General features: G+C 40.5%; 1 protein-coding gene across 2 annotated transcripts in view; it reads right to left on the bottom strand.

Moving 5' to 3' along the window:
• KCNQ3 (potassium voltage-gated channel subfamily Q member 3) overlaps positions 1-16,911 on the bottom strand; it is a 194,170-nt gene that overhangs the window by 12,320 nt on the left and 164,939 nt on the right. The window contains exons 5-10 of one of the 2 annotated variants that reach the window (XM_062627016.1): positions 15,630-15,785; positions 14,128-14,238; positions 12,820-12,915; positions 11,384-11,478; positions 9,674-9,700; positions 6,384-6,440 (exon numbers count right to left, since the gene is read on the bottom strand). In XM_062627016.1, the coding sequence (XP_062483000.1) occupies positions 6,384-6,440; positions 9,674-9,700; positions 11,384-11,478; positions 12,820-12,915; positions 14,128-14,238; positions 15,630-15,785 (542 nt within the window). The remainder of the gene's footprint in view (positions 1-6,383; positions 6,441-9,673; positions 9,701-11,383; positions 11,479-12,819; positions 12,916-14,127; positions 14,239-15,629; positions 15,786-16,911) is intronic. The other variant, XM_062627017.1, reaches the window with a different exon arrangement.

Genomic DNA, 16,911 nt, shown 5'->3' with positions numbered 1-16,911 from the left:
TGCAAAAAATAAAAATTAAAAAAAATGGGGCTATGCCATGGGAAGAAAGCCTTCCTTTTAACCCATTCCTGGACATTGCAATGTGGGACAGCTATGGGGAGAGGTGAATTGAGCACACATGGCCAAGGGGGAGCTCTTGGGTCAAGGGGGGCTCTCAACATGGCCAAGGGGAAGCTCTCAACCGGGTCAAGCAGGTTGAAGGGTGGGAGGGAAGAAGCCACCACAGCTAGCAGGTTTCTGAGAACCACAGATGGGAGCAGAGCTGAAGGACAAACAGCAGTGGTGACCAGGAAAGGGGTTTTGTAGGTATGCAGAGGTATCTGTGCAGCACACTCGGCTGAAGCCACTAAGCTTGCTGGCAGGAGAGGCAAGCATAGGGAGGGTCCACCATGCAAGGACACAGTGGGCAAAGATAGATGGAGACTTGCGCACAGACTTTGTAAGTGAAGGGTCTCACTCACAGAAGTATCTATGCTCTGTTTAAGGAGTTGTCGTGGTCAGATGGATTATTTTTAAGTTCTATCATCTCTGGCATCTATTTGTATCTCAGAGTTCTGTCTGTTGCAGTATCCCACCACAGTGGAAGTTTGTAAGACATTCCTTTTAGAATGATAAAGGTGAGATTTAAAGACACATCACAGCTTTCATAGGAGTGCTGACTCTGGTAGGAACACAGCAGTTGCCCACATACAAAATTCCTAGCTGATCTGAGCATTGAACATCATAGCTGTTGCAGGGGTTTCTGCTTAGTTGTTTGGTTTCTTTTTAATGTGCATTATTGGGGCCCTCTACTATCTGTTTCTGATTAATGTTTCTTTGACACAGGAGGTAATGAAATATGGGTTTCCTTGTCATAGAAGATGGAAGCACTAAACCTTTGTGTAAGACGCTTTTCCAGGCCTTCTCAATTTTCTTGGTGACAATATGACAATACTTGTGAATGCAATTCCTACAGCCTAGTAAATTCAGACACTTGCCCTGTCATTGCATGTATGAAGTGCATATGTGTGTGCAAATATGGAAGTAGCAACTAAGAAGGACTTGTGTAAGTACGGAGACACAACAAATCCTGATATGTTTCCAGAAGATAAAAGCATGGATTTGAAGAATTAGAACAGCCTAAGTGGATTAACATTTGGTATTAACATTTCTCAGACTTTGTGTCATTTCCTGAGGAATTCATGGCATGAGGGGAAGGTATTCAAAATACAGACAAACGTACAGAGCGAAAATCAGGGATTACTTCCTTCTTTGTATAAAAATAGGAGATGTTACTTGTTGATATCTGCAGCAAATTAACCACCACAGAATGTACATGGCAGTCTCATGTTCGGTCATAAGAACTTACTTATGACATAACTTCCACAGTGCTTGTTTTTGGGTTGGATTCTTGATCCTATTGATGATACACTAAAACATTCTGAAGGCTGAACTGGTGGTGAGTGCAGAGTCCCAACAAGTGATTTGTGCTCTAATAAGATAGGGAGAAACCTATAGCCTCTTTTCTGCATCACTTTCCCTTCTCTGTAGCAGAGGCCAGGTTTGAGAGCAGTAGTGCTTTACAGGACAGACATCTTAACTCTGTGGCATTTCTGCGAAATCTGGATTCTTCAGATGCTCAGTTACCATATATATAGGAAATATATACACAGGAGAAGATGACAGCTGCTGAGAAAGTTTTGAAAGGGCATGAAAAATAAAGCTGAGGAAGTGAATGTCAACTGACTGACTTTTGCATGGTTTTATTTTGGGAAAATATATAGAGAAAATAAATTATTGTGTCTCGCTAGGAATAAAATCAAAGTTTGAAGGAGAAATTAATTTCAAGAAGGACGGTCAAGAAGAGTCTGGAAACATAGAACATCACTGAAAAGGATGTGAACCAAACATCTTGCTGAATGACAACAGTGTCAGCCAGGCAATATAAACTGATGGGTATGAAGATGTTTGTTAGAGAGACTGAGCTTGTGAATTCTTCAATGTGAAGAAAAGAAAGATAGAGCGATTAAGCATGCGTGGCACAGTGGCAAAATAAGCTACAAGAAGAAAGGAATTGAAGCAATTTTGGGATGAGTAGATCTAATCAGTGATAAAAAAATGAAGTCATTTTTCTTTAGGTCTAAATTGTATGTACAACAGGCTTGTTGTGAAGATCAGCTTTTCCTGGTGGGGGTATCAATAGGTCGCCAATGACTCTCAAATGAAAGGGGAGACTATAGTCCACCCGTTCTGCAGGATTTCAAGACTGGACATCTTGGATGAAGACCTTCTGGAGACAGCTTCCAGGATGAGAAGGATGAAATCTAGAAGTAAGCCTGAGATGATTTCCTCAAAGGCAAGTAGTCGTCACATAGTATGCATTGTCTTTGAGTAATGCATTAGATGTAACACTATAGATCACAGAGAAGTTCTCAAGACAAGAATATGTTTAAGGTGGAGAACCTGAAAGATGAAGAAGCAGAAAAATAGATGTGACAGAAGATTGCTATTGCTTTTAAAAAAGCAGTTTAATACTGTGTTAGGAGATAGTTCTCATTACATATGGCCTCCGACTCTCTTTCCAGAAACTTGGGTAGTCCTTTAAAATACATACCCTGATCTCTCAAATTTTCTCCTTAAAACTCCTGTAATAACTGCTTTCTTTACCAGAAGACAAGGAGGCGCAAAGTGCATTGAAAGGATCTATAGGGATCAGACATGCAGGAAAAGGCTCAGTGGATGATGTAAATTATCCAAAACATTACTCCTGAGGATCATTTTTATTTCAGTATATGACAGAAATATAGGCAATGCATGAAGAAATCTCTGCCATGGTGCTATGCAAGAATAGGAGTGATCATGATTTCATATCCTACTCATAGATCAAAACAGATCAAAATATTCCACTGCATTCAGCACAGAAAGCTATTTATTCACAGTGATAGTGATATTTTTCCACTGCATATGTGGGCACACTCATTTGTGGTTGGTTTTGGAGGGAAGGAGCTTAAGGTAGAGAATATCAATCAAACACTTTCCCAAATTCTCTTTCTAGGGGATTTCTCAACTTTCTTGCTGGTAAGTGTCAGTTTAGGAACAAATTGTTGTCCTGAGACTGTTGCTTGAGCATCCCAGGTTTAATAGCACTCCTCTGATCTGTCTTAAACTGTTTAAAAAATTAAATGTCCTGCCTAAGATTAACCTTTTGACATCTTTCTCTAATCAGTGGGAAGTTAGCAACCTACAGTGCAGTTCGGTTCTATTTCACTTTGGGGTGACTTTACATTTGGGAGGAGCTTATCTCTTGTTACTGACTACAGAAAGATCTAGATAAGAAGTCATTAGTCTAACTTAAAGTTATCTATCTGAGCTGAAGCTTTCCTCGTTAATTGATCCTGATGATTAACCCTTAAAGTAACATTCCGATTCATAACGGTATGTTTATGCAACAAATACAGACAATGTTCATATCCAGGCAGCCAGAGCAGTGGAATCATCAGAAAATAATTCATCAGCTTTACATGAAAAAATATAACAATATATTGTATACACTAAAAAAGCCAAAACAAAACCCAAGCTTCTTTCCAGGTAATGACTAGCTGTCATCAGAAAAACAAAATGGACTTTATTCTCATTTCCAAGGGATGAAATCTGGGTCTGCTGGGGTTTTTGTTTTCATTGTGCTGTTTAAAAAAAAACAAACTTAGGAAACATTTGTTCTAATGACACAATCTCCTTCATTAAAACAGCATGCTCGTGGCTCGGTCTCAGAGTATGAAACATGCGCAGATCACATCATCCTTCATGAAAATGGCTAGGACAGTGGTTCCCACCCACAGGGTCATGTAGTGCTGCTTGTCATTCAGGTTCCTCCTGCTGATATTAGCTAATCTTTCTCCTGCTGGGACAGTGGTTTGACTTTATTTGGCTTCCTTACGTTCAAGAAATGTGAATCCCGACTTCCAGTGCAGTTCCAGAAACCAGAGGATTCAAATTAGTCCCAAACATGCTGATAAAGGTGCAGGGTAGTTTCTCTGACTAGCTTGGATATGTTGCTGTTGCTTGTCTTGCATGCTATTGCATCCCCTCCCTTGGATGGAATAAAAATATTCCCCAAACCTTTATCTTTGAAGTGGAGTTCCAGAATGAGAACTCCTCAACTCTGTGGTAGATACAGGTCTCCATAAAGGGAGGAAGGCAGAAGCAATGCAGACAGTTTGGCTTGGAAGCTCCTCACCTGAAGAAAAACTCAGCTCTCAGATTCTTGCTCTCCAAGAGCAGTGGGAATGATTTTGGACCATCTGAGAGATGAATCTGATGGCTGGATATACAAAACACGGCTGGCTTCTGCAGCAGATGTTTTTCTCTTCCTCAGAATAAAGAGTGGGAACCACTGAACTAGAAATACTTTTCCAGAAACAGTCATGCAAGGAAATAATGCAGTTACATCCCATCATGCAAGTCAGATACTCTCCACTCTGTGCTTTGCCTAGTCTTGGAGTTTCATAAACAAATGGCACATGTATGAGAAGAAAAATAATGAATTAATGCTAACAGTGAATCAAACACAGCCCTCTTCCATGTATTTACCATTCTCACCTAACACAGACTAACAGAAATCAAGAAATGTTTCCATATTTTTCACAGTTTAGCTAATCACTGGATTTAGTTGGTCTCAAGGAACTGGAAGCAAAAGGCAGTCATACTTAATCAAATATTTTAGTACATTATCAGCTGTACTTGTATGAGCAAACGTAGCTTTGGAAAATTAAACATTCTGAATGAGTTTTCCAGAAGTATCATGCTTTGAACTACTCCCAATAGATTAACACAAAACTAACATTATGAGGACAGCCATGAACCCTGCAGCGACCACATTTGACTGATCTCAGAGAGTCCATGAGTTTTCTTAATACAAACCAAAGAGCATTCTACACTTACAAAGTACTTCTGAACTTTGGCCAATTGGCTTTCCCATTTATCAATTAACATTCTTTGCTATAGAAAGGATCTCACAAAAATGCTCTATCTCAAAATATTTGAGTACAACGTCTTGACAACTAATGTCTTCATTTAAAGTTACTTTGCACCCTGAATCTTGAGGGCTTAATTTGCATTCTTCTAATGTCTGAGGAGGAAATACCCCTTTTCAGCCAAGCAATTTTGACCCCCTTTGGTGGTGTCTATCATCATTGGTATTTAAAAGCAGGCGTGACTCTAAATCCAAACTCATCTACCATCCAGATTATTTGCCCAGAAACATAAACACAAATCCTAATTTGGGTTTAACTTTGATGCCCTTCAGAAAGAGCAAGAGCCCTTAAGCACACTTTGCTTAGTGCCTCTTCTCATCCACACTTTCTAAAATGATTTGAAATGGGTAAAAATAAGCAATGTCACATAAATCCATGGGGAGAATGATCCAAGTTTGATTCTTTGTGAAAACAGGATGGATATTTTTCTTCAATGGATGTAACCGTCATGGATGTTGACCCACTCTTTACTTTGCAGTGACCAGATCTCCATGTATTAACCAATAAAACAAACTGCAAAATCAGTATCTCTTGAATATTTTGCATGGCCAATCATGCAATGAAAAAATGGAGTGCTTCACTAGCAGGTCTCCAAAAGCTAAAGAGCTTCAGCTAGAAAAGCTGAGTTGTGTGTCGATGATTTCATGGTTGTGAAATGAAGTGGGAATGAGAACAAAGAGCTGAAGTTGAATGATAGCAAGTTGTTTGTGTGGAATAGAATAAAATGCTTGACAGTTTAGTCAAAATATTATTTCTGATGATATGTCATTCAGATTCCTGAAGCACCACAAATCATTTCTATGTCTCTCTGCAGGAAGATAAAATTCTTGCCCCACATCTTAGGTCACAGTTCAGCAAGATATGTAAGCATGTCACTAACTTTATTCAGATGATCAAAAGCATCCACTTGCTTTCCATTTGCTGAACCAGAACCTGCAAATACACATGCGGAGATGTTGTTCTACTGAAGTCAGATGCAAAGTAACTTGCATGAATTTGTGTTGGCAGGGTTGGGACTGCATAAGGAATGTTATTTAGCTCTTATAGTATATTTTTCTTACAGCAAATTTCTAAATTATTTGCAGAGTAGGTTAGTATCATTCTCATTCTATGGAAACAGAGAAAAGCACTTGTTTCTAAGCAGATCATTGTCAGAGCCAAGATTATACCCATGTTTTCTGAACAGCAGAACAATGAACTATCTGCAATGTCATGCAACTTTATTTTTATGCTTAAATAACTTTCCAGTCTTATTGCCCTTTTTATGGTGGTTAGATGAACTACTGTAGTAAAAACAGAAAGTGCAGGCAGAGAATGGCATGCAAGAAATATGAAAAGAGTAAGGCTTGATTGTTACTTGAATGTATATACCTAAGTTTTCTTGTGAGGCTTGATCCAAAGAATGACTCCCTACTAAACATGACATTACTGTAAAGTGAAGAAAAGTTATTAAGATGAGACGTTAATGATTACCCATGAAAAGCTCTATGAAAAAGAATGGGAACAGCCTTTCATTTGTAGTTAATGTAGTGTGTAGATCAGAGTGGCTTTTTTTTTACTCCTTCCTGTTTTGGGCAGATGTATTAAGAAGAAATGTTGACAGTGAAATTTTCCACCTTTAAAAATATGATTTTATTTTCATTATGCTGTTACTACTGGCACTACAGAAATGCACTACATTATATGCACTCTTTCATACTCGCATAATAAGAAGGACTAGATTTCATGAGCTGCTAGGTTACGGCACTGATTAAGGAAAAACAAGGTAGTGGCACCTCTGGCATGAAGTCAGCCAACTCCTCACCAGGGAGCAGTGAATAACATAATCCCAGTTCTTCCTGGGTTTGGGGACTATAGAGAGCATGTAGGGAAAATGCTTCTCTTAAGAGAGCAGCATCAGATGTTCCACTTCACTGCTTACAGAACCCAGCCTACTGTTTCGCTGAAGGGTAGTCCAATGTGCTTTTCATCATATCTCACATCTTCACAGCTTTAGTTTAAAGGGAGCTTCAATAAAGCCTTGGGCTGCTGCCAAACTTTAATTGGCGTTCTACAATCACAAGTCCTTCCCAGCAGGCTTGCTTTGTGATCCAGCTTCCGAAATGGACTCTTCCACTCTGTTGTCTCCCGCGTGGTTTTCCCAAATGGTCTAAGAACAACAAGAAGCTGTATCTAGCTGTGACTTTGTCATGGTGCCAACTCCTGCTTCCAAGGATTGATCCTAGAAGGACCTCTCATAGAGTTCAGCTCCATTACTGTAGAGTTCCTAAAGAGCTTTCACACCACTTAATAGAAACCTTGTTGCTGAAGGTGCCACCCATCCTCAAATTGTCACACAGGAAGGCCTTACTTTAATTTATTAACCAGTTAATTTTTCTGACTCTTCTGGGCAAGCTTTGGACCAATTCTTCTCTCTCCTTTATCAATCACTATTCAGATAAGACTGTTTATTACTACAGCTTTCCCGTTAAGTACTTAACTGATGCAAGAACCTGGAGACGGAGTGCACTTATGGGCTGTTCTCTCCAGTAGGACTGTGTTCTCTTATTGCTCATTTATTTCAATAGTCTTAAACACAAACTGCAATGAAGTATGAGTAATACTTTCTATACTAAATCACTGTAGGAGGAAGATGACTTTTTTTTAATTATCTGGTCTGCAAATAAGAGTTTTATGGAAGATGGGAGGTGGTACTGTCAAAACAACCAGATTTTATGGCTCAGTCCCACGTCTACTGAAGTCAGTGGATGCTCCCACAAGTACCATCATTTGTCTGTTTACCTGGAGGGTTTCCAGTCCTTTTAATTGACTGCTTACTTCCTAAACACATTCCTGCTAACAGAAAAGCTCCAATGCAGGTTTACTGATTATTTTGCTGAAGGTTATTATATATGTCACAACATAAAATCAAGATCTATCCAGCTAGAAAAAGGGGCCTTGGGATTACAGTTTTACAGATTTTGAGCCATGAGTCATTCTTTTCCATTTTTAATCCAGTGCGTCAACATAAAATGACTTCTTCTACTGACCTTAAAGAAACACTAACTCAGAAGCTATTCCACAGACTGTTCTGCCACTGCAGGTGCAGGAGCTTCTCTAGTGAGGCTGTGACCAACAGCAAACTGCAGCAATCATTCACTTGCCTATTTTTAATCTGCTGCTGCATCTGAGTCAGAACATGTTTTGGCTTAATGTATGGACTTACATACTCAAAAAGGATTTCAGCTCCTAAGCTCTCTCTTATATATTAAACGCCAAAATTCAGCTGCTGCCAAACTGGAGATGGCTAAAATCTCCAGACACCTACATTAATACAACTGAGTTTCCTCCTGACTGCTTAGCCTGGGCAGTGTCATGGATGTACAGTACTCAAGATTCACAGGGGTTCACAAACTAGGTAACTCCCATATAGGCAGTCTTTGAAGAGGAGCGGGTTAGCTCATGATGATGGTGACAGGAGGGGGAAGATAGGTATCTTTTCCAAATAATTCAGCACTACAGCACTTGCCTGTATAGTAAGAAAACTTGGGATAGGTCTTTCTTCTCTGTTGAAAGAGGTTTGAACCCCAAACATTCATAGCAGAACTGCAAGTGTGAATGTTTTTTTCCCCTCCTTCCTTTACTGAAGCTGTCATGTGTTGCATGAAGTGTTTAAAAGCAAAATGAAAAAGATAACTTTTCATCAGGACAGGGTCTGGAACCCAGGCTTGACTGCTAACAGCTTTCAAATTTGGCTGCAATTCTTACTTTTTTTCTCTGTGCTGCAAATGGGGATGCAAATAGAAATAGCTTAAGCACAGGTCTGAGGAACTATTCATCCTTTTAATTGCTGTTGACTTCCATTGTGGGTGATCCATTGATAGCAATTTAGCATTAAGTATTTCATGTTTTCAGCCTAAGTTGAATTATTTTACGTGCTTTTAAATCTGCAACTTAGCTGGAGGGGGTTATAAATATACCATTTCCATCTGAGACCTTGCAGGTTGACTGGCAATGACTGCTCTGCTGTAGTCTTCAGTGACTGACTGGTATTAGGATCGATTTTTCCTTCATTCTCTCTGCTTGTAAATTCTCCCAAAGTGACTGGGAACTTTACCATCTGTTTCAGCAGGGGTGGGACCAGGACTTCAAACCTAATGTATCTTTTCTGGTACTGCCAGAGACATTGGCTGTGCTGCTGATCCATCTTAGCCATCCATCTTAGTATTTAGTCCAGAAATCTTTGCACATGGTGAACTGACACAGACTTGATCCCTTACATGGCAACATTGCTCTGTACAGGACTGTTAAGCAATAACATGAAGCAGAACTTTAAAGTCATCCCAGAACAACCTGGATGCTACACCCTCGTTTTCTGACATGGATCAGAAGAAATATAGACTATGATTAGTCATAACAAACAATAAAGCTGCTTACAGACAATCAGCAAGCAACACTGCATTTATATGATTAGTATTTTAGCTGGGTTGTTAAATTGGGAAAAAAAGCAAGCAATTAGGAAATGGATTGGTTAATCATTTTTAATGACTACCTGTAGTGTTAGTAGCATGTTTTGGTTAACAGCTCGTGAATCCACAAAGAACCATTTAACCTGCATCCTCCAACAACTGTATTAAAACAAGGCTATAATAATGGTGGCTATAATAATGGCAGCTACATACCTGGCAGTGCCATCCAATTGCTCTTTCCTTTTATAGAAGAGAGGAAGCATTACAAGAAAACAAGGAGAAAAGAATTACATAATAAATTCAGCAAATTTTTAAAACATAAATTGCAAATCCCTTGCTAATAGTTTATACCTCTTTTGTTCTGTGATAGCAGAATAAAAGCTGCACTTTCAACTAGACATAAAGCAAAGAAAGCGATATAGGCTCCTGAAACCAATCTGTGCTGCTTAGTCTGGCAATCCAGTCTTTGGTGAAAAGTGAACTCCATTGCCCTCTCTCCCAGGACCTTATTTGCAAAGCACCTCTTAAATTTCAGGTCACATTTGAATCACAGAAGAACCTACATACAACAAACAAGCTTGAAGTCACAGTAATAAACCTAGACTCCAGGCAAGCCTGATAATTATTCCCTGAACAAAGCCTGAGGTCAAGAAACCCTCTAGAAATGACTGTAATGGAGAATTTGTAAATACATAGAGCATGAGAAGGAATAAAGAAAAGGGAAATACATTAAGCCTCAATTTAACATTTGTGGTGTTTTTTCTTGAGGTTTCCTTTTTGACATATGTGAAATCAATCCTAAAGAAGTATATCATGAACATAACAAAGAAAGACTTAACATTTCTAATTTGCCCTTTCTGAAGGTAGGAGCCTGAAATGTTTCTGTAAGTAAGTCAATTTTGAGCAGCAGCTACAGTTGCAGTATTAGCTCATTGAGCACAACTTATATGTGGAGTCCTCTGGAGTAGTTTAAGAGTACATTTTTTCCCAGAATGAGACATAACAGCAGGTCGAGAATGAAAGTTTAAGCATAAACTTGGATAAGTAATGCCTGCTACTAGCAGCTGATAGTCTATAGCTAAAAGTCTTGGTTTCATAGGGCAAACATTTTAACATGTTAAGACCTCAAGGTGAGGAAAGTACCTGTTGGAAAGACAAGAAAAATGAGGATCAGATAGCCTCATATCCATAAACATATGAACATCCATTAAGTCTGAATGTATTTAGGTATGGAATGTTTTCCACTGAACTCAGAAGTGGTGATTAAAAGTAAACCATGAGCCCAACTCCCCAGAAAAGTTTTCTTGTGAATCTTCAGTGAATAGTTTCAATGGGAGACAGTTTTAAACATGCTTTGGGTGTCCTCCACCAAATTATCCCCTTGATCAATTGGTATTGCCAAAAGAGAAGCCTTTAACAAGCATTATTTATGTTCACATGCCATGGCCACCTCTGGTAACAACAAAATTCTCAGTCCTCTTGAGGTAAAGAAGGAAAACTAAGAATTTTTTGCATAGCCCATAACTTAAAACACATGACTGCATCATAGAGGGTGTGAGAAGTACAGGCACCTCTGAAATCCAGGGCTAAAACTTTATCAGGATCAAAACTACAGAGGGAGAAAATGAGATTTCCAGGGTGATAAACTCCTAAGTCTTACAAGTGGAAGGTGATGGTGAGGCAGCCTTCTCTGTTTAATGCCAACATGAGAACCACTGATTGAGTAATCCATGTGCCCCAATATGTTGCACCGAGGGAAGGGAAAAGAAATGGATCCAGAAGCCAAAAGCTTGTTTTTCATTCTCAGTGAGGAAGTTAACTGGCAGTGATCCATTACCTACAAAAGCCTCACTGATCAATATAAAGTCTATGCTTCCTGTCCTTTTACTTCACAGAAAATAGGGAGGTGGACAATGCACTTACCTAAAAAATGGAAATGACACAATTGATTCATAAAACCTCCAGGTAGCAACTAGATCAATCCTGTTGGGGTTAGTGGCGTAGTACCTCCAGGCAGCCTGAATTACAAGGGAAAGGAAATAACTAGTTTTAGGTAAAACTATTCCCCAAGCTGGCAGCATCCAGATTGCTTCAAAGAACATAACAATACACCTGAATGATTATCTAGAGATTAGTTACCCATCAGCCATACTTAATGAGTGTCACCATATGGATAAATTATTGACACTGCATTACGGCACTAGGAGGGCTGTTAAAGGAACCAGGACACGGAGAGAGCTACCTACATCAACAAGACATTACATTTGACTAAACTTGTTTTATTCTCCTGTCTGTTGTGTCTAAAAGAGCTTCAACCACCGCTGGATTTGTCCACTGTTTCTGGCTTAAGCCAGTTTGCTATCTAGTGTATCCTCATAGGAAAGTTTGCTGAGCAATTTCTATTTCAGCATTTAGCTCTAACCAAATTCTTTCAGCACATACCTAAAACTGCTGTAGCTAAATTGGCTCCTGCTAAGTGGAGATGCTTTAATTTAAAAGGTGAATTCAATTCACAGCTGATCCCTGCAGCCCATTCTGTTTGCTAACGAGTGGTTTTAATGAGAATAACATAATATGCCACTCATCCTGTTTTCCTGAGGACTGGTTTGATCCTGAGCAGTCCCGAACAACAACGCGTCCGTCTGATACCACAGACCCTTTCTCTGTTGCTTTATGGAAATGCTGACATCAAGGTGAGCTCCACACTTACTACAAGTAACTCCTGTCAAATTTGTCAGCCCCTGAACTAGTAATTTTAAGCTTCATTTTCTGAATTGGTAGCAAAGGCCATAACTGATGGCCAAGTCTCTTCCCATCAAATCCTCTGACAGTCCAGTGACATAACAGAAGATGCAGGGTGTGTTTCAGTTTTTACAAACTGCACATACTATTTACATCATTTGCCTTGACTGAAACAGTCATTTGTCTGTTGTGTTATTTCTATTGCTGTTTTCACACCAATAACAACTTAACTTTGTTTGCACATAAAAGCACGCTCACAAGGGAACTGACAAAACCTGGATTCTGGGAAGAATATGTTTTCGACAGCTTGTTTTCTGTGATTCTGTGGTGCTAATGCAGCAGTTGGTTGGTTTCCAGGAGCTGGTGGATGAGAAAAGACACTAAAAAACACTATATACAAAGGTATTCTGGGAATTGAAAGATTCCCTCCTCAAAAACTGCAGGGATCTCTGGATTATCTTGCTCAATGTGAAAAAAAAACCTAACTCCTCTATAAACACAGCTTCTCACCTCCTGCAATGGGAAATGAGAATTTGGGAAGGGGTCGCCCTTGTTAACATGATGTAGCAGTCTTCATACACAACACTTTATCAAGGAGGGGATAAGTAGCTGCAAACCTGGATGAGTTCAGCTGCTGGCTTTCTTCTTTTCTCAAAATGCTTTTGACGATGTTGCTCCTGGACCTTCAGTGCCAGCCCTGAGCCCAAAATGCCCTGAAAGCACAGAGAGACGCAAGATTTTAGATGTTTCTTACTCAGAAAAGACTGGATTAACAACGAGAGGAAACAGGCCTGTGGGTGGAGAAGGAGATGGCTACGTGGAAGCTTTGTGCAGTGCAGCATGACCTTCCCATTGTTCCACTCACAAGACACGAGGCTCTCATGATCCTCTCAAGGACCCAGGCCACATCGTATCATCTTAAGGTCCTCACCAGGTTTCTTGTCTACTGCTTTCCAAGCTGGAGATACCAAGCTGGTGTATTACTTTCCACTCAGGTAGACACAAACTGTGCTTGCGTGATAAAAGAGCTATGCTAGCCATACTCTGGATTTTGGTGTGTGGGGCTTCCCATTCTCTGTGAAATGCTTTCCATGTCTTGATGTAAAGGAAAAATACCTTAAAACCTGGACTTGGCATGGTTTCTGTTCAGCCCATCTCACCCAGATCTTGTCTCGCTCTTACCTGAGGACTTTGCAGACAAAGCTAATATTTGGCCCATGTAACACAAGAAAGCAATAAGCTTTCAAAAGCAGTTTAGAGATAATTTCTTAAGTAACCAGAGGACAATTCACATGGCTAGGTCAAAAACACCTGTACTGTCATCTGCTGTCCAACCCCCCTTTAATCTTAGTGGCTAGAAATGCTCTTCCGTGGTGATGTCAGAGATCTTCTCTAGGAACTATTTCCCCAGACAGCTGACACGAAATACTCTGCACAGCTGCACTGGTTATAAAGGATGGCCACTGGTCCGTGATGATTGCTCACATGTAGGTCTCTAACTTGCAAGTGTTCAGAGCTGGGTAGGGTGGATTCAACCCTAATTTTTAACACAACAGGCCCCAAATCCTTTAAAAATGCATCTTGTGTGGCTACGTCAGTAGCAGCAAACTAACCTGGGCCAGGGTACAGGCTCATAAAGTGCCCTGTGACTGCCCAGACTGTTAACTTGCTGGATTTATTTTATCCTGTGCCAAGTAGCACTGTCTCAGACAGTGCCCACACATGGTTCAAGGAATACTGGTGTATCACATACCAAATAGGCTGCATGCAAATTCGGGAAGAAAGGAGTTTGATTTACTGATCTAGACCAGCTCAAGTGTCTGAATCACTTCTTAACAAGGGATTTTGATTCCACTGGCAGTTTTGATTGCCTTCATTTTGCACGTGTACAGCAGTGGCTAACAGAGGAGGGGGAAGGTACTTACTGCAGGAAGAGCAAAGAAAGACACTCCAATGAGAGAGAAAGTAGCTGCAATCAGCCGTCCCTCCCACGTTTTGGGGGTCTTGTCGCCATACCCAATCGTAGCGAGGGTGATCTGTGGGCAGAATGACCAAGACTTCCCGTAAGAAAACCAAAGCCAAAAGCTCTGCTTTAAAGGTCACCATGAAACGTGCATCTAGCTCTGTGGGTGCTCATGCAACCTCCTCATGTAGGATCTTGATGATGAGCCAACCAATCATTGTAATGGTATCATAGTCCAGAGGTATTGCGATAGGGAGAATGGAATTAGTCTTAGGGCAGCTGCCTCTCTAGGATGCATTTGCTGAAAGGGAACTCTATGTGTCGTTCCATGCGACACGAGTCTTCTGCCCACCCTGACAGCACACTTAGGAGTGGGACTTGCCCGTTAATAGCTTGCAGGGCTTTAAAAGCCAATCAGGACTACCTCTCTCTGAAGTCCCAGTGTTCTTAAAACAAAGATGACATTGTGAAAACTTACTCCTTTCCTACACAGTTGCTTATTTCCAACTGTGTATCTCTTATCACCAGTGAGACTTTACCTAAGTGTCCTGGGTATGAAAGGATATGAAAATATCCAGGTGTTCCATGCAACACTTGGGGCCTTTTGATTAATAATGGGGTGGAAGGATCTTGTCATTTATGAGTGAACTACATCAAATAAAAAATACACTACTGAAGTTTAGTCACAGCATGTTATGGATTCCTCTAACTATCGGTAGCAAAGCAACATGAATTCTGTCTACCAGGTGGCAGGAATAGTTTGTGATCAAATGAGCAGTGGTGCAAAGCAATACTCGTCTCTTCATCAGAAGAGGCAAGAACAGATCTGTATCAAAGATCCCCCTTGCTCAGTATTTCACAGCCAGTGCCACACCCTGATCAATTCTGGGGGTATGCACATTGAGACATAAGAGAATTGTTGAGTTATCCTTTCCAGAAATATTTTTCTACTTCCCACATCAGAATCCAGAGACATCCTCAGTCACTGGCTCTTTATAGACCAAACTCCCTTGAGTGTCTATCAATAGTGCCCAAGCCTTTGATACACTTTGCTAGCCCAACAGAACAGTCCATTGGCCACCTCTGGTTCTGCCATTTTCTGAGAGATGTAGTTCTCACTGGCAGGCTACTGCTGTCATGAGGGCTAAGTCTCCTATAGGCATATGTTCTACCAGTACAGTTATACATCAAAAGACACCCCTGTAGAAGAGTGGTTTCCCAGAAACCAGCAGAGACTGATTTCCAAAGGAGGTTTAAGCACCAAAAGGCATTTTTCTGACTGAAAATCAACGGTTTTGTTAGATCTGCTACTTGGTTGTAGGGGCATCCATACTCTGGTAATGTTCTACCAGTAACATGTTTCTCACCCCAAAGTAGCACTACTGTGATCCCTAGCACCCCTAACATACTTTATCTCTTCTTGGATATGAAGTTTTTAGATAAGGTATTTTTGGAGTCACTTACCAGCCCCCACCACAGTGCATCTGCATAAGTTTCAAACTCTTCCTTCATCTCCACCCCATTAGCATCCTTTTCAGGAACATCTTTTTCAACCAGATAAACAAGAAATGAGGATAGGATGAGCGTCAGGAACCCAATGTACCAAGCAGTGATGAGCTCCTGCAAAAGAAACAGATGGGGAATGGAGGGGCTGAAAACAGCCTCAATACCCACTGAGGCAGAGTAAATGCCAAGAGAGAGGAAACATGAAGCTGATAACAGCAGAGCTGTTGCCGCTGCTTGGTCACAACCCATGGCCAGCCCAGCTCAGCACTTACTGGGAAATAATGCAGAGATTTACAAGAATTAGCCCATACATGACATGTTCCTTGGGAACAGCGTAATCTGTAGTTATAGCTCTGCATAAAGCTGGGTTAAGGCCTTAACTGCACCCATGATGCAGGATGCTGCAGGGTTCTGTCCCTGACCATGACTCTTCTCATTCTGGCTGCCCATAGGTTTGGTCAGTTTTGGCAGGCAAATAACAGCTATGCTTAATCCCTACTTCCAGAGAGCCAAGGCTGCAGGATGTACCAGGGTCCACCATGAATTATGTTTTCACAATGAATTGATGCAATAAGAACAGACCTTGAAAATCATCTGTGTGAAAAAAACCCTGAGCTTCCTTAGTTTAGAGACAGTGACTCAAGTGGAGCGTGTGGCTAAACGCACTGAGGTGGGAGGTGCAGTGACCCAAGTTAAATTCCCAGCAATGTCTGAAACAAAGCAGAAACATTTTTGGTGAAGGTCTTCCAAAGTGGGTAAAAGTCAGTGTTCTGCTTCCTTTCATTCTCTGAGAACTGCATTGAAATAAAATAAAATAAAACCAAATTGAAATAAATTAATTAACATTAGATTAAAATAAATTAACTTTAATTAAAATAGACCAAAACAAAATAAAATAGAATAAAATAAAGCTGTAGCTGAGAATTTCATAATTGATTCTTGAGATAAGCCGACCAGAAACTGGCTAATTCCTGGTGCGCAGCCACAGAAGGATATTTGTTGGCTAACCTTGGTTTTTTAGTGTCTCCAGTAAAGCCTTAAACAAATTCCAAGCAATGGCTCTGGCACACAGACTTCTTCCATTATGTGAGCTTCCTGAGAACCACTTTTGACATAAGTGTTTATGTGCCACCTGCCTTGTAGCAAGTTTATATGGAGAAGAGACAGAAGCTGGTACGAAATGAAGCCGGGTGGGTATCCCTACCAGCCACCACAAAGCAGCAAAGTCTAATTATGCTGT

The sequence above is a fragment of the Pezoporus occidentalis genome, unplaced genomic scaffold (genome assembly GCF_034315485.1).
Source record: "Pezoporus occidentalis ecotype Australia unplaced genomic scaffold, CSIRO_AGI_Poc_V1 ctg3, whole genome shotgun sequence".
NCBI lineage: Eukaryota > Metazoa > Chordata > Aves > Psittaciformes > Psittacidae > Pezoporus > Pezoporus occidentalis.
This window is presented reverse-complemented; position numbering and strand designations above follow the sequence as displayed.